The sequence below is a fragment of the Scyliorhinus torazame genome, chromosome 14, assembly GCF_047496885.1.
Source record: "Scyliorhinus torazame isolate Kashiwa2021f chromosome 14, sScyTor2.1, whole genome shotgun sequence".
Classification (NCBI taxonomy): Eukaryota; Metazoa; Chordata; class Chondrichthyes; order Carcharhiniformes; family Scyliorhinidae; genus Scyliorhinus; species Scyliorhinus torazame.
This window is the reverse complement of record NC_092720.1, coordinates 60980752-61005171: the sequence shown is the minus strand read 5'-3', so window position 1 is coordinate 61005171 and position 24420 is coordinate 60980752. Positions and strand designations below refer to the sequence as shown.

The window sequence follows — 24420 nt, the reverse complement described above, 5'->3', positions numbered from 1 at the left end:
GAGGCGATAAAGAACTAATGGCAGCTTATTTGACATTTAAAGCAATAACACTTTAGCTTAATTACATTAAATTTTTAAAAAACTAGCCATATTTTCAATTTCATCACAAAAGTTGTAGACTGATGAGCCTGTGTTTGACTAGGTATCACATAATTAAGAAGCCCAAATAATTTGGTGCATTTTATTCCACTTTCTGCTAAGCACTTAAAGAAAAAGAAACTAAATATTTATATGATACAATTTTATTTGCAAGACAGCTTCCAATAAGTTTTCAATAAAGTGCACAAATATTCAACCAGTCTAAAACATCCGGTTTGATTTTTAACAATTGGCATACATTGAAACACAATTTTGCGATGATAACATGAAATACAGCGCAATCATGAAACACTGATTTTCTAAAGTAGTTTAAGACTGGTAACACGAAGGCATGGTGAAAAGAGACAGGTTCTTATTTGAACCTCTTTTATAAATATGTGCATACCAGGTGAACCATAAAAGTAGTGATATTTTGCTGTTCTTAATACACTTAGAGGAATTCAGCTATTTTTATTTAAGAAATTAAAAATACAATCAAGATAAAAAGAACTGGCCACATTTTATTAAACACTAAGGAAAAAATAAAACTGCTGTTTAGATTAAAAAGTACATTTGAAATCACCACACTGAACACTTTTCAACTGGATTCATTGGAGCTCTTTTTGGACAATGGAATACCCTTCCAAATTCATCAAACTGGGAAACACTCCCAAAAACCCTGTTAAAATAAAAAGGAAGATTACCACTTGCAATATACATAACCTATTCTTGTAAATCAATATTTTGTTGGGGTCATGTTTAGCAACCACTATTTGTGAAATACCTGACTGAACCACAGAGATCAGATGATCCTACAGTCAATCATTGGTTTGTGCACTAAATATACTGGACTGACACACTACAATTGGTGCCCCGAGGCTGGGTGTGTGGGGCAAAAAAGCAGAAGTTCCTAGTTCCGATTGTTATTCATTGGCCTCTGCTAAAAGTTGATTTTGAATGGGAAGAGGATTGGGCTTGAGTTGGATGTCAGCCCTTTACACTCAGATAGTCTGCTGACATATAGGGCGCCATTCTCCGGCCACGCTGCATTGGCAAATCGCCTCACCATGGTGCAGCGTGGCCAGTGAAAGCCGGGAGACCCCGCTCCCAGGATCTATCAGGCTCGCAACGCCTCACGAGATTCAACGCAATCTCACGAGACGTTGCAAGGGAAATTCTGTCCACAATGGGCGGGATCACTTTTCAACAAATCTGCATATTAGAGCGAGGCAGTAATCCTTACTCAAATGTGCAGATTCCCGAGGTACCTGAGGCTTTGGGATTCAATCCCTTTGCCTCGGCTTCCGCGGGCGAGCATCGTTTGGTACACAAATGGGAACCAGGTGGCAATGAAGCAGTGGGCAGCACGTAATGTCCTCGAGGCCCTCAGGGAAAAGCAGACTGTGGAGGACGTTGGATGGTTCCCTGAGCAGACTGTCAAGAGTCATCTGGCAGAACGTCTCATCACCAGAACTTACAAATAAGCACCAAGAACTAGCTTGGCTGGTGGTGAGAAGGGCCCTCCCCGTCAGAGTCTTCATGTACACCCGCAGGCTCAGCGCCGTTGCACGCTGCCCTCAGAGTGGCTGTGGGGGAAATGAGACGGTCACCAACCTCCTTGTGGAATGTGCCTTTGCAAAGAAGGTCTGGAGAGAGATGCAGTGGTATTTGTCAAGGTTCATCCCGAGCAGCTCTGTGACACAGGACTCTGTGCTCTACGGACTGTTTCCAGGGACTCACACCGAGACAAACATCAACTGCTGCTGGAAGGTCATCAACTAGGTGAAAGACGCTCTTTGGTCTGCCCGAAACTTGCTGATCTTCCAGTGCAAAGAGCTGTCCTCGACCGAGTGTTGCAGACTGGCACATTCCAAGGTCCAGGACTACGTGCTGAGGGACACACTCAAGCTTGGGGCAGCTGCCGCCAAGGCGCAATGGGGAAAGACCACTGTGTAAGGTCTTACCAGCAAATGTACACCAAGGGGCGGGTAACAGTGTAACCCCCCCCTCGGTTTGGGTCATTAACACTCCAATGTATAAAAGAAACATGACAATGTAAATGTTTCAGAAGGAATTGTAACATAAAGAGCGATATGTGTGTAATGTTATCAAAATTGAATGGAAGAAAGTCAAGGGAATGTGTAACTCTGATGGAAATGTACAATCAAGACAATTCGAAATGTTCTGTAATGTTTATGATAGATTTTATGAATAAAGTATATTTTTGGGGAAAAAAAAATGGGAACCAGGTGGAACAGCACTTGTGGGGGTCTCCAAGAGGATTGGAGGCCCCCAGCTGTATGCCCTTTGGGCAGGGTGGTGCCCTGCACTGCTGGTGCCACCTCGGTACCCTGGCACACCCATTGTGGGTTTCGGGGGATTCGGGGGATCCTCCCATGTTGCGTTCGGGCTGGGAGGGAGGGAGGAAATCGGGACGCCATTTAAAATTCGTGTCCCAATCTCTCGCCACAATGGGGAGTTCCGGCGAGTGGAGCTCCCCATTGTAAAAAACAAGGCTCAGTACGGTCTTGGCCGTGCTTTCCTGTTCAGGTCCCTTATTCAAAGTGAGTCGCGTTGAATAGCCATGTGTTTCTCGGCACTGCGAGTACTGGGAAACACGCGGCTAAACGAGCTCGTTCGGGGACTTTGTTCCTTTTGGGAAGATTGCGCCCATACATTTTAGACTCCGAGATGTTGAATAGTCACTTAGGTGACATAGTAAAATATATTCATGTCTGTGGAACCAAAGCTTTGTTTCTTCAGAAGAGCTGGGGAATTTTTAGTTTGTTGAACCATAGTATTTTGGCTGATAATGTTTTTTGAACTGTATCGCAGGAACTGTACTGTCTACTCCCATCTCCCTTTCCTCGTATTCTTTTGTAGTCTTCCTTTTTAAATACTTTTCTATTCCTGTTTAAATTTTGTGTTAGCCATCTGTAATAAACATTCCATGTTCTAATAAGCTATTTACAGTATGTGTTTTTGATGCTGTGGAAAATAATCTTCGAAAATGAGAAGCATTTAGAGAGTATAGATTGGCTAGTCAGGAAATACACGACATGCTTTTGTGGATAAAGAATTTTGTTTCACAGTTCCCGAATTCAGAAAGGAATGGGCAGGAAAATAATTATGTGTACTGATGTATCGCTTTAGTATTCTTAGACTCAATTTCAAAATTACATAGAATTTAAAGTGTCGAAACAGGATATTTTCCTCAACAGGTCAACCTGGAAGTTACATTCTTACTATGGAAATACATAAAAACCAATCGTGTGCAATTTGAAGGCTGGAAGAGCACATAGGAATATGGCCAGAATTATATATATTTTAAAACAGGGTCTACCTGACCCAGTAAAGGTTTGGAGTGAGTCATGTGCATTAAAACTGGCACAAATGTCCCTTGGCTCAAGAGACTGACAAGATACATAACTTCCATTTTGATCTCAGTTTTTAAATTAGAAAATGGCCACCATGGTTTGGCAGTGTTAGTGAACAGGATACACTGCTCCAAGCTGACACGTGGAATGGAAAATGTCTCCACTAGAGTCTGAAGTGGATTGATAATTGTTTTTTACAGGCAGCCAAGAAAGAACAAGATAACAGAGATGAAAGGAACAGTGGAAGAAACAGAGGAAACCAAACAAGAGATAGAAATAAAACTCTGTTTGATAAGAGGCAAATGAATGAAGGTAGACTTTACTTGTAAATTACTGCTATCATCCATTTAGGTTTGCTCGAATGATCTGTGCTCTTTCCAGATCATTGGGCTTGCTGTTGAGAAACAAAACATCTATTCTTCACCTAAAAAAAAATAAGTGCATACTTAACAGATTGCCTTTCCACACTATTTAGCAAATTACCATAATAATGTAAGTGTTTGAATACTTTATTGATGTTTGTAGGAGAAAACTATACAAAGAAAATGTGCAGTATTGATGGTGGGACAAAGGGAGCCATGATGCAGAAAAGAACAAAAAGAGAGTATCAGAAAGTTTGGAGGCTGGGAGGTGTTGTTGAGCCGAAGGGTGTTACAGTGTGAGTGATTGAGGCACAAACAATGTTAACATTCAATATTAGACTGGGTAAATGGATGAAGGAGGACTTAAGGAGGGAATAAGGTTGATTTAAAACGACTTTGTTCCCATGAAGGTTTAATATTAGCTTGGAATTTTTGCAGCAAATGGTTTGTTTTTGTGTTGCAACTTCTTAGGTCTTGTCCATCATTGGGAGCATGGAAAATAGCAATGGTGGCTGAAAACATGGTTGAGAGAATTTATCTGGGATTAAGGGTTTAGGATGGACGAAGTACAATGAAAACAAACAAGAAAAATCAGGGAAAGCTGAGTTTGAATTCATGAAGGATGAGAAGTTACGTAATGTAAAGGCTGTATGAAGAAAATGGGGAGGATACTTTTATGAAAAATGTGGTGGGACTTTGGTGTGTAGTAGACAATACAGAATTTGAGGGGGAGAAATGAAAAGTATGGAACAAAGTGAGGTGTCTGAAGATTGAGAAGGTACAGAGGAATAGCGATATAGACCAAGGGCCAAATTTTCAAGGAGTCAGGCCTGTTAAGGAATGGGTTAAGAGACATTCCAATTAAATGTCTCATTTATATTAAGTATCCAGTAATTGACACTGCTATGTAAAGAAGCTTCAGGTGGCCTTTGAGGCATGTGATGTGATGATAGAGTTTTTGTGCAGAGTTGTGTTAAAGGAAAATAAAGGTGTTTGTGAGAAGGCGCAGAACTTTTGACTCTTTATACAACAGCAGCTAAACGGCTAACAAGGCCGGGTGAGGAGGACTTTAAAAATGGCAAGCAGTACCTGATTCTGGGATTGCCACCACATTCCTGTTTCTGGCAATTTTTGCTTGTGTGTGATAAGGGTGCAGGAAGCGAGCCTGCATGAGCCACTACCACCCACAAGGCACTCCCACCTTTGACAACTCCTATGGAGGGGTGGGCATTCCAAACTCAAAGAAAAGTACAGCACAGGAATAGGCCCTCCAATCCTACGCCGATCATATCTGTCTAAACTATAACCTTCTACACTTCGGGGTCGGTATTTCTCTATTCCCATTGTATTCATCTATAAAACTCCCTCACAATTTTGATGGAGCTGGGCCTATTTTGTTACTGAACAAGGTTCAGGACATCTCAGAGGAGACATGAACCACGGGGAGACCCTCAGTCTTGAGTCAGAAACCAAATTAATATCCAAACATTCAGCATTCTTTCAAAACCATTGCCCTCTTAATTTAACATAAATCTTTCAATCAATCACAGGCAGTGACAGTCCCATTAAGGAAACCTTCAATTCACATCATACCTCTTAATCTTGTCCACATAAACACACTAGCATTGAAAAAAACACTCTTGAAAGAAAGAGCAGGTTATCAAATGGTAATAAGGATGTTAATCAAATATGCAAACTAACTCAATATTTCCTGCTGAGCTTGGTTCATTAGCTTTTCTTGGAGCTCAACCAAACCATTCATTATGAGGCCATCTAGCAATTGTGTCAACATAACTGAGAGCTAGACACATGTATTTTTCAGATGACTTCATTATGAATGCTTGGCTGAGCTCCTAGAATGGCCAACGGACTTAGCCCTGTATGCAATTTTGATACAGTTTGCAGCGGATCACTATCTTTGTTTGACTGGCATTTTCATTACCTTGTATTAACCTGATCTTTATTTGAGTTTTTCAATGTCTGTGTGTTTATTTATATAAGATTAAGAGTGAAAAGTGAGTTAAAGCTTCTTGTCATTGATATTGTGAGTGTGTGTTACTGACATCTTTATGAGGCTGTAGCATGAACAAAGGAGAGTTTCAAAATGTGTTCGCTAATGTTGTCAGTTTCAGGAGTATTTCAAAGACTTGTCAAACTTAACAATAACTCACTGTTTCTGTACATGGATATTGAAACAGTGAGTATGGAGAATACATGACTGGACATGGAGGGACAAGGGGGTAATGGAAGGGGCACTGGGGTGGAGTGGCATTAGAAGGGCCATGGAGGAGGCATGGGAATGGGTGGAAGGTGAGCAGGTAAGGAGTGAAGGCTAGAGAGCCTGACAGTCATGATTATAACTGGGCAAATATCCTAGTAAATACAGGTGAGCTTTCTAGCCTACTGACTTCATCATCTGCCCACCTCTATTGCCACCTTGGACCCACATCCAATGGGGGCAGGTTTGTCTTCAGCCCATGGCCACCTCCCAGACATAAAAATAAGCCGGACCAGCTCCTTCAGGGTGAAGATGGAATTGTGGAATTGGAAAGTTCCTGACCACCTACCTTTCTCTTTGTCAAAGATAAGGCCCAGATTTGTAAATTAATGATATGGTTCACATCCCAATCATAAAAGTTTGGGTTGGACTAATTGGGGAAAGTTCAATTAGCCGAGTGCTCGGCTGGAAGATTGGCAAGGGAGGACTATGATGCATTTGGGGGTTGTAGGATATATAAGGAGACAGTGACCATTCATGACTCATGAAACAAGGACATTACTTTTGGAAACTTTGAACACAATAGAAATTTTAAAAAGGAGAGATGTCAAAGGAAAAAGTGTAAAAGGAGCTGCCGCTCACAATGACACATTTTACACCATCATGTAAGATCAGGATCTATTCTATTGACATCTAATCCCTTTTGAGATGGCCATGTAGGCTATTCGGCTGTAAAAACAATTGCTATGTAGCATAAAGTTGTACAACTGTCCCACAGTAACTAAGGATGGGTTGTATTTATTGCCATACTAGTGGAACTTACCCAGAGTACAAATGAAAAATATGTGTACATTGTAGATTTAAGGTATTTATACGCAGTATCTTTAAAATATATTAGGCGGAAATCAATGGCAAAATTTCTAAATTCATTTTTGGCAGGTTTTTCAGGGAGTACACCACCATTATCCATTGACACTTAGGGCGCGATTCTCCCAATGAATTTCTAAGTTTGTTTGTGGTGAGTTTTTCATGGAATTTTCTGTCGGCTCTGCCAGCGAGTTCCCCACCGCTATTCAACACTTCGTCACTTTTTTGGGCCTTGGGGAGTTTCTCACCAGTTTAGCCCACACTTAGAATTTGTTTTGGCACTGGGGATCTGAACCCAGAGATCAGCCCCCCCCCCCACGCATGGTTAATGTCACCGCCCACACACGTAGACACTACCCCATACCCCCCAAGTGAGAACACCCCGCTAAGGGGTCCCTGGGGGTTTCCCCTCTTCAGGCCTCCTACAGCGCCTCCCCTTCTACGATCCCCACCTGTCACCCCCCCAAACTTCCCAGGGGCCCTTGCACTGCAGGCCCCCACCCTTGAAAGCCCTCCTCCACCCTCCTTTCATGTGTGTAGCCCTCCTTGGGCCCTGACCCTTGACAGTGCCACTGTGGCACCCTTTCACTGCCATCCTGGCTGTGCTCTTGCCAGCTTGGAAGTGTCATTTTGGCTGTGCCAGGGTTGCAATACCAAGTTGACAGACGTACAGTGCCAAGGTGCCCACCTTCCAGGGGAACTATCTCTGACCAGCCTGGGGCCTCCAATGGCCGGGAGACCCCACGGGTGCCGTTCCGCCTGGTCCATATTCTTGTGGACCAGTACTGATCGGCGCCCGGCTGGTAGATTGAGGGAGGGTAGCTTCTGGGTAGCAAGGCCGTAGGAAGGTTTAAGACCTACTTTAATGAACGCTGTTTGGTTCCAATTCCGAAGCTTCACGGGACTTGGGTATATCCCGCGAAGCGCAAAGGCTGTCGGGAGGTCCGCGCGAGGGTTCACTCGGGATCTAGCAGCCGCATTGTGCTCTCGCTCGAGCGCAACGCAGCCACTGAATCGCACCCATTGCCATGATTTATTTAACTTTTGTTTGTGTCAGCACTTCAATTTGAGGAAAAATATTTGGAACTATTTTGTTATACAGAACACATGAAAAAATACAGTTGAAGTAACAATGTTAATGAATGAAAATCGCTTATTGTCACAAGTAGGCTTCAAATGAAGTTACTGTGAAAAGCCCCTGGTCGCCACATTCCGGCGCCTGTTCGGGGAGGCTGGTCCGGCTGTATGACTGCAAATCAAAATAATTTCAATATAATGTGATAAAACCCGTAAATTCAAAATAATTTAAAATAAACATTTTTTTTTTAGTTTTATGCAATAGGCAGAAGGATCAAACATTGTAAAGAACGATACCTGTAGTGTTCTGGGGCATGTTTGTCGGTAAGCAGCTGTAGGTAGATAGACTGGGATCTTCTCTTCATACACCAGTTCTAATGAGGCAGTGTAATAATTAAAAATCAGTCCGCATTTAATTAGGAAGTTCACATTAAATACCACAATGTCAAATTAAAAAATAAATAATCTGACGAGAAAGGTAATTGTTATTATTGATTATTATTGTTGAGAGTTATTTTTGGAGGAAATAATTATTTGTTTGGCACCCCTTGGTAATTTATTATACATAGCAGATCCTTTAGTTTGCAATGAGTAAAATCAATTATACACTACTGAACTTCAGAAAAAGACACATATTTCAAATAGCCTGGCGTATGGCTGATTTTAGATTGGATTAAGTGAGGCATTAATACCATTGACCAGGGGCTGGATTCTCCGAGTCTGCGCTCGGCCGGACACCGCAACACGGCACCACCTCACCACCGACCACACTCACCTCCCCCACCACCGACCACCCTCCCCTCCCACACCACCCCTCCATTTCACATCCACCTGCGGCACATCAAGCTAGGAGCACATGTTTGCCAGTGACAGTGGGTCTGGTCCATGGCATGGGGGATGATGACTGCCCGCTCTGCGATGAACTCGTTAGACAATGTCTGACTCATGCACACACAAAGACCCAACAACCTTCGGCCAGGTGTGGATGTGAGGGGGGGGGTTACTGGGGCTGCACGGAACACTCTCCGGGCTCAATGTTCCATCACCTCCTCAGCCACAGCGGCACTAACCTCCTTCCCCACCCCCGCACACATCGGACAGAGCACAGAGGCAGCTTCCATCAGTGATAAAAAGTGTTTAATTTGTACAGTTATATACATAGCCCCGATAGCTTAACTGTGCCCTGCACCTGTGCCAACTTACTCAGTGTCTAACCTTCTGGCCTTACGGGCCCTATCACTACGCCTAAGTGGTTCCCCAGACGGCTCAGCAGGAGTGATGATGGACTGCCGAGACTCCTGCCTTGCGATAAGTGTCCCCGTTAGCGTACATTTCCTGGGGCGGCCCTGCCTGGATGTGGCCGGCCACTCTTCGGGCGTGCCGGCTGGCATACTGCCGGGCTGCTCTGCCTACTGTCCACCAGATGCACCAGGGGCGGTGGGGGGGAGGGGGGGGGGGGGAGTTCAAGGTGGTGCGGTGTTCCCCAACACCTCCTCCTGCCTGGTGGCCCCTGGGCTTCTTCATTGGATGGGGGTGCGAGCGGATCCCTCCCCCGAGGCACCCCCGAAATCTGGCGCTGCCAGTCCTGGTCCCGCCGTGGCATCGACAAGGGTTTGGACGTTAGCGGCTATGGAGCTCAGGTATTGGGCCATCCCTGACTGGGAACGTGACACCTCCCACTGGGACTGTGCCACCTCCCTCTGGGACTGCGCCATCTCCCTCTGGGTCTGTGCGACACAGGCCAGCACCTGGGCAATGGCGTGGATGCTCTCAGCCATGGCCTGCTGGGACTGGGCCACAGTGAGGAGCGCCGCCGCAATCTGCTCATGACTCTGGCACATGGCTGCCTGTGAGTGGGCAGCCATGTCCAGGGCCACAACCCCCGCCTGCACAGAAAGCTCCACGTCTTGCATAACGTGACCCATGTCCAACACCATCGTCCCCATTGTCTCCAACGCGGATGGCACCCGTGCGGTTTTGGCCTGAGTGGCTCGCATGACCGGCACCACTCCCTGCTCCTGCACACGGTTGGACTCCTCCACCTGCGTCTGCAAGTGCTGCAAGCCAGCTGTCATCCCCTTCTCTGGTCCCTGGGTCGCTGACTGCATTGCATCTATGGGTGGGAGTAGAAATTCCAGGAACCTGGGACCCGTCTGGGCGGCAGCTGGTTGCTGGGCTGGGCTGCCCTCCGACCGTCCGGTCCCTCGGCTGCTCCTACCTCCACCTGTTGTACCGGAGCAGCTGTCTGGTGCGCACCAATAAGTGTCCCAGACGCCTCCTCAGTAATGATCCCAACCGAGGTGATAGTCTCTGCGATGGTGGAGGATGTGGATGATAGCAGTGCCGGATAGTCTAACGCAATGTCCTCATCGGACCCGAAGTCCGGCGTCCCCTGTGTCAGTGTGTGCTCTGTTGCCATCCCCTGTGTGTCCGTCCCATGTGGTTGTGTACAGTGTGTCCGTCCCATCTGTCTCTGTGCCCTCTGTTTCCGGCCCCTGTGTAGCTGTGTCCTGTGTAGTTGTGTCCTGTGTAGCTGTGTCCTGTGTAGATGTGTCCTGTGTAGATGTGTCCTGTGTAGATGTGTCCTGTGTAGATTTGTCCTGTGTAGATGTGTCCTGTGTAGATGTATCGGGCGCAGGGCTGTTGAGGTGGCTGGCCTCCCCACTGATGCTCGCGTCCCTGGAGGGTACCGGCCCTGGCACTGGCTGGGGGCGTCAGACAGGCCCGGAACATTGCCGGCTGGTCCTGTAAGACACAAGGCAGAATGTATGGTTAGACCAAAGGGCGGATGTAAGGTGGTGGGGGGTTGTGGTGAGGGGGGTGGGATGGGGTGGGGGTTGTAGTGGGGTGGGGGTTGGGGGGGGGGTTGTGGTGAGGTGGGGTGGGGAGATTGTGATGAGGGGGTGTGGGGTGGGGTGAAGGGGGGTAGGGGGGTTGTGGTGAGGTGGGGGTGGGGTTGGAGGGTTTTGGTGAGGGGGGTTTGACACAAATGTGTTGTGAGGGGCCACGGCCAGGCAGGGGCGCTTCTCACTTGGTGGCACGCCCCCGACCTCGGAATCGGCAACCTCCCGATCCTTGGGTCCGCCAGCGAGGTCAAGTGCCCTCTGCTCGGCCACGGTGAGGGGATGCAGTTCAGGTGCTCCCCCCCCCCCCCACCCACCAGTCTTCTCCCGCTCTCTGTGGTTATGGGCATTCTTATCCTGGGGGGGGGGGGCACACAAACATCAGCAGTGTTAGACGGTCCAACGCATGCTGCCCAGCGTTTGGGTCCGTGATGGCATTGGTGACAGGGCACGAGGTAACTGCGGCTGCCATGGGTGGGTGCAGCCATGAGGGTCAGGGCAGGAGTGGGACTGTCCCACTGTCATTTGAGAGTACCCTTTAAGAAATGGGTGTTTAAGAAATGTACCTTTAAGAAATGGAGCTGCTCATGTTACTGGAGTGATGTCAGAGTGTGGGTGGAGCTGAGCTCTACTGCTTTTTAGTTTCAGTTTGAGAAAAGCTTGGGTGTGTATGTGAGCAGCACTGCTGTTGATCTCTGCCATCCAAAGACTATCTATGGATCATTTGGTGAATTCAGAAGAATGATAAATGTTTTCAGTCTTGAATGTAAACTCTAATGTGCTCCTGTTTGAAGGTTTGTTAAGTCTTTTGGCCGTAAAAGGACAGCATACAGGTTACTTAGTGCTGTATTCTTTGGGGGGTGTATTTGATTTACTGGTTGCTAAGATGTTCACTGTTTTGTTTTAGGAAGGTTAACGTGAGTTCATAGAATAAACATTGTTTTGTTTTAAAAACCACTGGTCCATTTTCTGCTGTACCATACCTGTAGAGTGAGATGTGTGCTCCCCATTCCACAATCTATTAAAAGTTGTGGGTCAGGTGAACTCCATGATACACTTTGGGATTCTCTAATCCCTGACCCATAACAGCACTGTGGGGGTGGGGGGGCTCATGTGTGTTGAGTAGAGGGTTGGTGCCATGGGCACAGTGATGGGTACTCACCCTGGCTGCCCTGAGTAGGTTTTGCATCTTCTTGCCGCACTGCCTGCCCTGACAAGCGTCCCGACGGCGCTAACGGCATCGCCCACCTCCATCCATGAACGCCGGATAGTGCCGGCTGCTACCCTGTTGCTGGGTGCGGGGTACAGGAACCCACTCCTCTGCTCCGCGGCGTCCAGGAGGGTGTCCAGTTCTCCCTCCCAAAATCTCGGCGCTGCACGGCGGGCGGCCATCTTCCATGCGACGGAAGTGTTTGGGGCGGATCTGCCACCGCGTGTTGGCGGCCGCACCCTCAGGCGCTTCCCGTGGAGCCCGTGCTGGCCCCTTGCGGGCTGTTGAATCAGTGGGCCTGGGGGCCTGTTGACGGCGTCGTAAAACTCTACGGTCTTTACGACGGCGTAAACACTTAGCCCCATTATCGGAGAATCCAGGCCCGGGGGTTCCCAAACTGTGGGTTGCGAATAAGGCTGCCAACTGTGATTCAATGTATTCCTGGAGGTTTCATCACATTACTTGCCCCTCACTCTCAACCATCAGTCAGCCAGCACATTCATCCTTGTGACACGCTGCCTTCCTCTGCTAACAGTGAAGCAAAACAACTCATTATCCAATTGGATGATGCTTGACTGTCAGCCAAACAGCTTTTCCCCCCCCCCATTTTCAATATTTTTATAAATGGTGAAAATAAATGTTCAAAGGGAATGACAAATACAATAATCTTTTTTGATATCCCAATGATTTTTCTCTAGGGTTGCACGCAGCAGTATTCCGGAAATTAATTTAAATTTCTGGAGTCTCCAGGCCAGTCCTAGATGGTTGTCAACCCTCGTCATGACCCCCAGTGGTGTTGTGGAATGTGGCCTTGGGGTTATAAGCTCCAAGTTAGTAATATCGGTCACTGAATTCGGACTGAGTTTTGACAGCTGCGAGGTCCCTTTAAATGTTTGTATTGATGGGTGTGACTTAACCATCTGATCTCTGAGGCCCGATTGCTGCAACAATTGACAGCTTGTAAAAAGGTGGGCCTTCGCTTTTTTCTGGGCAAACACAACAGTTTTAAATCCCTCCCAGGCTGGACATCTCTCAAACGCCCATCCTGCGTCCCCAGGCTCACCCCACAATTTTCAGTCTGGGGCATTAAAATGAGGTCACATTGGGAAATAATTTGGACCTGAATTTTTAAGAGTTAGCAGGAACACATCACCACTGACTTCAAGAGTCCCACTGCCATTTTATACACTAACGAGTGTTGATTTGCATAATGAGGGATTTCCGACCCTCAGTCGGGAGGAAGTCCTGCCTTGGAGATTGGTCGGCAACTCTCCAGTTCCTCCAGCAACAGTGCAGCAGTGGCCAGAAGAGGCACTGCATGGAGCTGCCAGAGCCTAAGTCCTGGGAACCAAAGACCCAGGTGAATGTCAGGGGTCCCAGTGTCGAGAAGGTAGTGTAAGACTGGGGGTTACAAAGGGGGTCATTGGGATTTTGGGTGGTAGGCCAGTGGGGAGGTACGCCAGTGAGAAGAGGGCTTCTGATGGAGACAACCCACCCTCCACCACGTCTTGGCCGAGATCTACCTTTCTTCATATCTGAGTGCCCCCTCACCCCGAGCTGTCATCTGCCCACCAACCTAAAAATGGAAGCTGTGTGGGAAGCGGCCCTTGTGGTCATTAACTGGTCACTTAAGGATGTCAACTGGAGCAAGGTTGGGCTTTGGATCCGAGGCCCTGCTTGTCACAGTGTAAAATGGCTGTGAGGATGGGGCAGGTAGGAACTTGGAGAGAATCCAGGAGTAGGTCACTTCGCCTCTTAGGCCTGCTCTGTCATTAAATCAGATCATGACTGATCTGATTGTAAGCTCAACCCCACATTCCTGGCTACCTGCAATATTTCACCTCCCTGTTAATTAAGAATCTAAATAGCTCTGCCTTAAGATGTTCAAAGACTCTGCCTGCACTGCCTTTTGAGGAAGAGAATTCTAGTGACTCATGACTCTCTGAAAGTAAAAGATTATTTTAATCTCGGTCTTAAATGAACGACCCCTTATTTTTAAACCGTGACCCCTTGGGGTCCAACAAGAGAATACATTCTCTCCACATCTACCCTGTCGATGTCCCTCAGGATCTTAAAGGTTTTGATCATGTCACCTCTTACTCTAGTGGATATAAACGTAACCTCACAACCCTTCGTCGTAAGACAACCCGCCCGTTCCTGGTATTAGTCGAGTAAACCTTCTCTGAACAGTTTCTAGCATTTTTACATCTTTCCTTAAATAAGGAGACCAATACCAAACACAATGTGATCTCACTGATGCCCTGTACAACTGAAGCATAGCCTCCGGATTCTGTAATCAGTTCCCCTCACAATAAGCTTTCCCAATTACTTGCTACATCTGCATAATAGTCTTTTGTGGGTGGTATGGTGACACAGTGGTTAGCACTGCTGCCTCACAGTACCAGGAACCCGGGTTTGATTCCGACCTCGAGGGACTGTCTGTGGAGTTTTCACATTCTCCCCGTGTCTGTGTGGGTTTCCTCCAGGTTCTCCATTTTCCTCCCACAGTCCGAAGCTGTGCAGATTAGGTGGATTGGCCATGTTAAATTGCCCTTTAGTGTCCAATGGTTAGGTAGGGTTACAGAGTTGCGGGTAAGTAGGCCTGGGTAGGGTGCTCTTTCAAAGGGTTGGTGCAGACTCGATGGGCTGAATGGCCTCCTTCTGCACTTTAGGGATTCTATAATTCTATCTTCTAGGACACCCAAATCCCTCTGCACCTCAAAGCTCTGCAATCTCTCACCATTTAGATAATGAACTTTTTATTCTTCCTGCCAAAATGGACAATTTCACACTTTTCCATATTACATTCCATTTGCCAGATTTTTGTCCATTCACTTAACCTATCTATGTCCATTCGTAGCCTCCTTAAGTCCTCTTCACAATCCACTTTCCCACCTATCTTTGTGTCGTCAACAAATTGAGCAACCGTACCTTCAGTCCCTTCAGTTGGGGGTAGTATATGAGCATTAATAGAGGATTGGCTAACCGATAGAAGGCAGAGATTTGGGACTCTTCAGGATGGCCATCTGTAACTAGAGAAGTGCCACCGGGATCAGTGCTGGGGCCACAATTATTTACTATATTCATGACTTTGTCAAAGGAAGTGAATGCACTACTGCCAAGTTTGTGAATGACACAAAAATAGGCTGGAAGGCAAGTGGTGAGGATCACAGAAAGAGTCAATAGAGGGAGATAGACGAGTTAGGTGAGTGGGTGAAAACTTGGCAGATAGAATACATTGTAGGAAAATGTGAAGTTATGCACTTTTGTAGAGATAATAAAGGAGCTGAATGTTATTTAAATGGAGAAAGACTGCAAGTTGCAGGAAGTTGCAACAGAGAAGGATTTGAAGGCCATGTGCATAAATCACGAAAAGCTAGGATGCAAGTTCAGCAGGTAATCGGGAAGGCAAATGGAATGTCGGCCTTTATTTCAAAGGAAGTGGAGTATAAAAATAGGGAAGTCTTGTGTGATAAAAATAGGGAAGTCTTGCTAAAACGGAACACACCTGGAGTACTGTGAACAGTTTTGGTCCCCTTATCTAAAGAAAGATATACTGACATTGGAGGCAGTCCAGAGAAGGTTCATTGGGTTGATCCTGGGTATAGAGGTATTTTCTTATGAGGAGAGGTTAAGTAGGTTAGGCCTGACTTCCGGTTGCGGCAGGGATGAGCTAGCCGCACGTTTCGGCGGCTCCAGCTCCGACGGAACTTCGGGCTCTTTTAAGAGCCCCAACGGGGACTTGGACGGCCGTAAAACCCGGTGCGAGGCGCGAGGGAAGGGAGTCCCCCCCGAACGACGGAGGGAAAAACCGGCGGCGGCGGCTGCAGCCCGAAGAATCGGCAGCCAGAAGGTCAGAGGGAGTGGAACAAAATGGCGGCGGAGAAACCACAGGTGACATGGGGGCCTGAGCAGGACGAGGTGGTGAGACGGTGCGTGGACCTGCTGAAGAAGGTTGCTGCTGCGGAAATCCAAAAGGAAATGGCTAAAGAGAGGGTGGTCGGGGGCGGAATGCGACGCTGGGGGAGCGAGCGGGAGCGCGGAGGCGGGATATGGGACTGGCCTAGAGAAGGTAATGGCTAGTCGACACGGGAGGGGGGCAGGTAGCCCCCCAGTGAGGCTGATCACGTGGAACGTGAGAGGCCTGAATGGACCGATAAAAAGGGCCCGAGCGCTCGCGTATTTGAAAGGACTAAGGGCAGACGTGGTTATGCTCCAAGAGACGCACCTAAAGGTGGCGGACCAAGTTAGGCTAAGGAAAGGATGGATGGGACAGGTGTTCCACTCAGGACTGGACGCAAAGAACAGAGCGGTGGCCATTTTGGTGGGGAAACGGGTAGCATTTGAAGCAAAGAACATCGTAGCAGATAGTGGAGGTAGATATGTAATGGTGAGTGGTAGGCTGGAGGGAATGGAGGTCGTGTTGGTTAATGTGTATGCCCCAAATTGGGACGATGCGGGGTTCATGAGACGGATGCTGGGGCGTATTCCGGACCTGGAGGCAGGAAATTTGATTTTAGGAGGGGACTTCAATATGGTGCTGGACCCGGGGCTAGGTAGATCCAGCTCAAGGACTGGAAGAAGGCCAGCAGCGGCCAAGGTACTTAAGGGGTTTATGGACCAAATGGGGGGAGTGGATCCATGGCGATTTCTTAGACCCAGGGCTAGGGAGTATTCCTTCTTCTCCCACGTCCATAAAGTGTACTCCCGGATAGATTTTTTTGTTTTAGGAAGGTCGTTGATCTCTAGGGTGGAAGAAGCTGAATACTCAACCATAGCGGTCTCGGATCATGCCCCACATTGGGTGGACCTGGAAGTAGGAGAGGACAGGGAGCAGAGAACACTCTGGCGATTAGATGTGGGACTGATGGCGGATGAGGGAGTGTGTGCAAGAGTGAGGGGGTGTATCGAGAGATACCTGGAGGTCAATGACGACGGCGAGGTCCCTGTGGGAGTGGTCTGGGAAGCACTAAAAGCGGTGGTCAGAGGAGAGCTGATATCTATTGGGGCCCACAAAAGGAAAACAGAGGCCAAGGAAAGGGATAGATTACTGGGGGAGATTTTAAGGGTGGACAGGGAATTTGCAGAGACCCCGGAGGAGGAGCTGTACAGGGAGAGGAGATGACTCCAGACCGAGTTTGACCTTCTGACCACCAGAAAGGCGGAGGTACTGTGGAGGAAGGCACAGGGGAGGAGGTATGAATATGGGGAAAAGGCTAGTCGCCTGTTGGCGCACCAACTGCGAAAGAGGGCAGCAGCGAGGGAGATAGGAGGAATTAGGGATGAAAGGGGAGACACTGTGCGAAGGGCAGGAAAGATAAATGAGGTGTTTAAGACCTTTTATGAAGAACTGTATAGGTCTCAGCCCCCAGAGGGAGGGGAGGGGATGCGGCAGTTCCTGGACCAGTTGAGGTTCCCGTAAGTGGAGGAGCAGGCGGTGGCAGGCCTGGGGGCGCCGATTGAGGTGGACGAGGTTATTAAGGGACTGGGAAGCATGCAAGCAGGGAAGGCCCCGGGGCCGGACGGGTTCCCGGTGGAATTCTACAGAAAATATGTGGACTTGTTGGCCCCGTTGTTGGCGAGGACGTTCAATGAGGCCAGGGAAGGGGGGACACTACCCCCGACAATGTCGGAGGCGACGATATTGCTAATTTTGAAGAGGGACAAAGATCCGATGCAGTGTGGGTCCTATAGACCTATTTCACTATTGAACGTGGACGCCAAACTGCTAGCAAAGGTGCTGGCATCGAGGATAGAGGACTGTGTCCCAGGGGTGGTGCACGAAGACCAGACAGGGTTCGTAAAAGGGAGACAATTGAATGTTAACGTGCGACGGCTATTAGGGGTGATAATGATGCCCTCAGTGGAGGGGGAGGCAGAGATAGTGGCGGCAATGGACACAGAGAAGGCATTTGATAGGGTGGAGTGGGAGTATTTATGGGAAGTGTTAAGGAGGTTTGGGTTTGGGAACGGATTTATTCGCTGGGTTAGACTACTTTATGGGGCACCGACGGCAAGCGTAGTTACAGGTCGACATAGATCGGAGTATTTCCGATTATATAGGGGAACAAGACAGGGATGCCCGCTGTCTCCATTGTTGTTTGCGCTGGCAATTGAACCTCTGGCCATGGCGCTGAGGGACTCCAGGAAATGGAGAGGGGTGACTAGAGGGGGAGAAGAACACCGAGTCTCGTTATACGCGGATGACCTATTGCTATACGTGTCGGACCCAGCGGGGGGGATGATAGAGGTTATGCGAATCTTGAGGAGGTTCGGGGAATTTTCGGGGTATAGGTTAAACATGGGGAAGAGTGAATTATATGTGATACATCCAGGGGACCAGAGTAGAGAGATAGAAGGCTTACCGCTAAGGAAAGTGGAAAGAAACTTCCGATACTTGGGGATTCAGATCGCTAGGAGCTGGGGAACCTTGCACAGACTTAATCTGACACGGCTGGTAGAACAAATGGAGGAGGACTTTAAGAGGTGGGACATGCAGCCTTTATCGCTGGCGGGCAGGGTGCAAGCAATTAAGATGATGGTCCTCCCGAGGTTCTTATTTGTATTTCAATGTCTCCCTATTTTAATCACCAGGACCTTTTTTAATAAAATAGATAGGAGCATTACGAGCTTTGTGTGGGCAGGGAAAGTTCCGAGAGTAAGGAGGGGGTTCCTTCAGCGCAGTAGGGACAGAGGAGGACTGGCACTACCGAACTTGGGAGATTATTATTGGGCCGCCAATGTGGCAATGATACGTAGATGGATGATGGAGGGTGAGGGAGCGGCGTGGAAAAGGCTGGAGAGAAGGTCCTGTAAAGGGACGAGTCTAGAGGCACTGGTGACGGCGCCGCTACCGCTCTCATCGAAAAAGTACACCACGAACCCGGTGGTGGCGGCAACACTGAACATATGGGGACAGTGGAGGCGACAGAGAGGGGTGCGGGGAGCCCTGGTGGGGTCCCCTATCAGGAACAACCATAGGTTCGCCCCAGGAAGAATGGATGGAGGATTTCAAAGCTGGTACCAGTTGGGAATTAGGAAGGTGGGAGATTTATTCATAGATGGGACTTTTGCGAGCTTGGGAGCACTGGAGGAAAAGTATAAGTTACCCCGGGGGAATTTCTTGAGATATATGCAGGTGAGGGCGTTTACTAGACAACAGGTGAGGGAATTTCCGCGGCTCCTGACACAGGGGATACAGGACAGGGTGCTTTCAGGGGTGTGGGTCGGAGAGGGTAAGGTGTCAGAGATTTATAGTGAGATGAGGGAAGAGGGGGAGGAGTCGGTGGGTGAACTAAAAAGAAAGTGGGAAGAAGAATTAGGGGAGGAGATAGAGGAGGGTATGTGGGCTGATGACCTAAGCAGGGTAAATTCCTCTTCCTCATGCGCCAGGCTTAGCCTGATTCAATTTAAGGTGCTACATAGAGCACACATAACGGGGGCAAGATTGAGCAGGTTCTTTGGAGTGGAGGACAAATGTGGGAGGTGTGGCGGGAGCCCGGCAAACCACGCACATATGTTTTGGGCGTGCCCGGCAGTGGAAGGGTATTGGAAGGGAGTGACGGGAGTGATTTCGCAGGTGGTGAAGACCCGGGTCAAACCAGGCTGGGGGTTAGCTCTATTTGGAGTTGCGGAAGAGCCGGGAGTGCAGGAGGCGAAAGAGGCCGATGTCGTGGCCTTTGCGTCCCTCGTAGCCCGGCGCAGGATCCTACTCATGTGGAAGGAGGCGAAACCCCCCGGACTGGAGGCCTGGGTAAACGATATGGCGGGGTTTATTAAACTGGAGCAGATAAAGGTTGCCCTGAGAGGATCGGCTCAAGGGTTCACCAGGCGGTGGCAGCCATTTCTTGACTACCTAGGGGAACGTTAGAGGGAAGACGGATGACCAGCAGCAGCAACCCAGGGGGGAGGGGGGGGGAGGAGGCTCAGTTGAGTATAGGTCAATAGAGTACGAGGTTTTGTTACTTGTATATTATTATTATTATTATTGTTAAAAAGTTTAAAAATGTCTGTTTTGTTACTGTTATCGTTTCGCTTGTTTTGTAAGCGGGAAAAATGTTGCTCAGGGAAATAAATTTCAATAAAATATATATATTTTTTTAAAAGTAGGTTAGGCCTGTATTCACTACAGACATATAGGATTCTCAGGTGGGTGACAGGTGCTGAGAGGTTGTTTCCCATTGCGGGAGAGTCTCGGGCCAGAGGACATAATATCAGAGGTAAGGGGACATCCATTTAAGACAGAGCTAAGGAGGAATTGCTTCTCTCGAGAGGGTAGAGAATCTGTGGAATTCTTTACCGCAGAGAGATGTAGAGTTTGGATCATTAAGTATGCTCAAGGCTGAGATAGACAGAGGATAAGGAAGGAAAGTGGAGTTGAGGATTATCATAGCAGATCGGTCATGATCTCATTGAATGGCGGAGCAGACTTGATGGGCTGAATGGCCTACTTCTGTTCCCATGTCTTATGGACTTATGAGTAGAGTACATCCACTGGTTCAATCCCATCCTGCAATTTCACATTTCCAGTGTGGGGATGGATGGTGGGGAGGGGAGTGCAAAATTCTGCACTTGGAACCACTGACTTCTGACATGCGTTTCACACCTAACTGACAGTAACCCCAAAATTAGCTGTCTAAATTAACTCAGACTGATCACTGGCATGGCTCAGGTTGAGCTGGGATTCCAAAGCTGGTAATTGGTGAAAAAGAAGGGCTTGCATTTATATGGTACCTTTCACAAACTCCGAATGTCCCAAAGCACTTTATAACCAATTAAGTAATTACGAACTCTACTCGCTGTTGAAATGTAGAAAAAGGTGCACCTAACTTGTGTACAGCAAGTTCCCCCAAACAGCAATGTGATAATATCAAGATAATGGACCAAACAGCCGACCTCCGCATTATCGGAGACCAGACATACGACTGAAGATGTGTATCAGGAATCTGTGGAAGCCCTGATGCACAGCCCTAATAGGGAATACCTGGGAAGTTTCTACTGCAAATGGGCCGATTCCCCAGCTCCCCGGGATCCTCTGCGAAGGATTCCAACTCGGATATACAGTTGGAGACTTGGCACAGGTCAAAGATACTTACCTGAGTAGTCACCCAAGAAATATTAGATTAAAATCTAGACTAACACTAGGGGGTAATGATACAATTGACTCTTCATCACCCCCCTCTCTGAACTCCCATCTACCCCCCTGACTGCCCCACCAGCTTTCCCCCTGACTACACCCCCAACCACCTGACTAGCAGCCCTTTCAAAATCCAACCACCCAACTAAGCCCCCAAACCGACTATCATCCAGACCACTCGACTAACCGTCTGACGCAATCCAACTCTCCCCTCTGACCAAGCCTCACTACCCCTCTCGACCACTCAACTCTCCCCTAACAAAATTACTATTCCTGACCACTCCACTACACTCCCTCCCAACCCAACCCGACTAGCCCCCAAACCTACTCTACCTATCACTTCACCCACCTACTCACTTCACCCACTCAGATCCATAGAATTTCTGCAGTGCAAAAGGAGGCCATTTGGCTCATCAAGTCTGCACTGACCCCCTGAAGGAACAGCATATCTAGGCACACTCACCCCTTAACCCCACTGAACCTGCACATCTTTCGAGGGGAATTTTAGCATGGCCAAACCACCTAACCTACACATCTTTGTAGGAGGAAACCGGAGCACCCGGAGGAAACCCTCACAGTCACAGGGAGATACTGCAAACTCTACAGTCACCCAAGGCTAGAATTGAACTCAGGTTCCTGGTGCTGTGAGGCAGCAGCACTCACTACTGTGTCACTGTGCCACCCAACTTACCTACATACCCACAAACCCTCAGCCACTAAAACCTCAGCCTCCCTACCCACCCAACCAATCTACTCACTTTGCCACTTACTCCTCCATCCACTGACCCATTCACTAGCATTAAGTCCAGGCTTTTAAACGTACTGTGCGGCAGCTGGTGCTGTAAAAAGAGGGCATGTCCTATCTTCCTTCCCACTCTAATCCACTCTGATGGAGTTCCCGATGGATGCTGCGCTACGCATTTCTGTGAAAGCCGGGATCGGAAGGACCCCAGGAGAAATGCACAGCAGCGTCAAGTTGGGGGAATTTTCAAGCAGAGTGGCTCGTTGCGGCTGTTCAGAAGATCTGCGCCAAACTGTTTGTTTTAAAGAGATGTTGGTTGAGGGATGAATGTTGTCTCGGACTGCAGGGATACCTGTCCTCTTCTTTGAAATGGTGCAATGGGATAAATTAGAACCACCGGAGGGAGCAAAGGGGATCTCGGTTGAATGTTTTATCCAAAAGATAGCATGTCTGATGGAACAACATTCTCACTGTACTACACTGGAGTGGCACAGATATCCCTTTTATCCCCTTATATATTCAGCTGATAGCACATTTAATCAATTGTGATCTGGGGCGGGATTCTCCGACCCCAGCCGGGTTGGAGAATCGCCGGGGGCTGGCGTGAATCCCGCCCCCGCCGGTTGCCGAATTCTCCGGCACCTGAGATTCGGCTGGGGGCGGGAATCGCGCCGGTTGGCGGCCCCCCCCCCCCCGCGATTCTCCAGCCCAGATGGACCGAAGTCCCGCTGCTAGAATGCCTGTCCCGCCGGCGTGGATTAAACCACCTCTCCTACCAGCGGGGCAAGGCGGCGCGGGCGGGCTCCGGTGTCCTGGGTGGGGCGGGGGGCGATCTGGCCCCGGGGCTGCCCCCACGGTGGCCTGGCCCGCGATCGGGGCCCACCGATCCGCGGGCGGGCCTGTGCCATGGGGGCACTCTTTTCCTTCCGCCTTTGCCACGGTCTCCACCATGGCGGAGGCGGAAGAGACTCCCTCCACAGCGCATGCGCGGGGATGTCGTGAGCGGCCGGTAACGCTCCTGCGCATGCGGCGCCCGACAATGCCATTTCCGCGCCAGCTGGCGGGGCACTTCCGCCAGCTGGCGGGGCGGAAATCAGTCCGGCGCGGGCCTAGCCCCTCAAGGTTAGGGCTCAGCCCCCCAAAATGTGGAGGATTCCGCACCTTTGGGGCGGCGCGATGCCCGACTGATTTGCGCCGTTTTTGGCGCCGGTCGGCGGACATCGCGCCGATACCGGAGAATTTCTCCCCTTTTCAAAGCTACAAACCATCATACAATGGGATTAATTTTGACTGTGTGTAATTAGGTAGAATGAGTGATAATGAATCAGCAACTGGTGTCCCAACTCTTCTGATTTTTATTTCCCTTTAAGTAAGCTGCAAACTGCCGCAGAGTTAACCTCATTGTGGTAAGTCAACAAAGGAAATAAAAGTTTGAAGAATTATTTGGGCTGGCTATTGAAATGTTTAGATATATTTGGGTCCGATTTTAACTCCACTAGCACACAGTTCAAAATGAGTCCATTGACCCTAAAATGCTTCGGTTGGTTGTAAATGTGATTTCCATCTGGTGGGCTTGGAGAACGGACCAGAAACCACTTTTTCTGGAATTCTACCACGCTTAGGCCTGACCTGCTCGAGATTCTGGTTGGTGGGGATTTAGCTGAGTTCTCCCATGGCAAGCCGTCTTGAACACATTTCTGGGCTTTTGCTGGAAAATTGCTCCTTTTAGTGCTTTGAAAAACACCATCAGAGCTCATATCAGTTGACAAGTAGTTTGTCAGCCTGTGAAGGCTCCAACTGTTTGATATAACAAGCTAATTGATCCGGAAATAGATCAATTCTATACATGAACAGCGGAGCCGCACAAGTCGAAGCCAAAGAATTATGAAAAATATATATTTTTCTTTGGCTAACTTGGGCCTCAAGTGGGTCGGTAAGGCCGTCCCAGGGCAGGAAATAAGCTGTTGGTGGCTCTCCTCAAATGGCGCTGTCCCTAGGAATTTGGATGGGCTCTTGGCCGGAGACTAGGACATGCTGCAATTCTGCCCGTCTGTATTTAGCGCAGCAGAACGGGACAGAGGAATTTTGCGGTTATAAAAAGGAGATTTATGACAAATATAAATTTCCTGACACAGTAAATATCAAGCTAAGTAAAGAAACTACAAAGGAAATGTAAAAAAAGAATAAGCGGGACAAAAAATGAATTTGAGAATAGTTTAGTGGCTAACATAAACGGGAAACCAAAACTCTTTTACAAAACTCAAATAATAAAATGGTAGTCAAAGGAAGGGCAAGGACAATTAGGAACCAAGAAGAAAATCTTCTTGTGGAGCCAGAGACCTGGTTGAGGTACTAAGTGAGCACCTAAGAAAACAGAAAAAGTGAGTGCAAAGAAAATGCTGAGCTGGATTCTCTGGTCCCCCAGCCGTGTGTTTCTTGGCGGTGTGTTGTTCGCTGTACCCCCACCCCTTGTCAATAGGATCTCCCATTGAAGCCTCCCCATGCTGCCG

General features: G+C 48.4%; 1 protein-coding gene across 3 annotated transcripts in view; it reads right to left on the bottom strand.

Annotated features, from left to right (window-relative positions):
- Positions 1-226: 226 nt before the first annotated feature.
- ecel1 (endothelin converting enzyme-like 1) overlaps positions 227-24420 on the bottom strand; it is a 218075-nt gene continuing 193881 nt past the window's right edge. For all 3 annotated transcript variants that reach the window (XM_072474279.1, XM_072474277.1, XM_072474278.1), the window contains 2 exons: positions 8277-8353; positions 227-757 (listed from right to left, as the gene is read on the bottom strand). In XM_072474279.1, coding sequence (XP_072330380.1) covers positions 658-757; positions 8277-8353 — 177 coding nt within the window. In that variant the 3' untranslated portion in view covers positions 227-657. The remainder of the gene's footprint in view (positions 758-8276; positions 8354-24420) is intronic.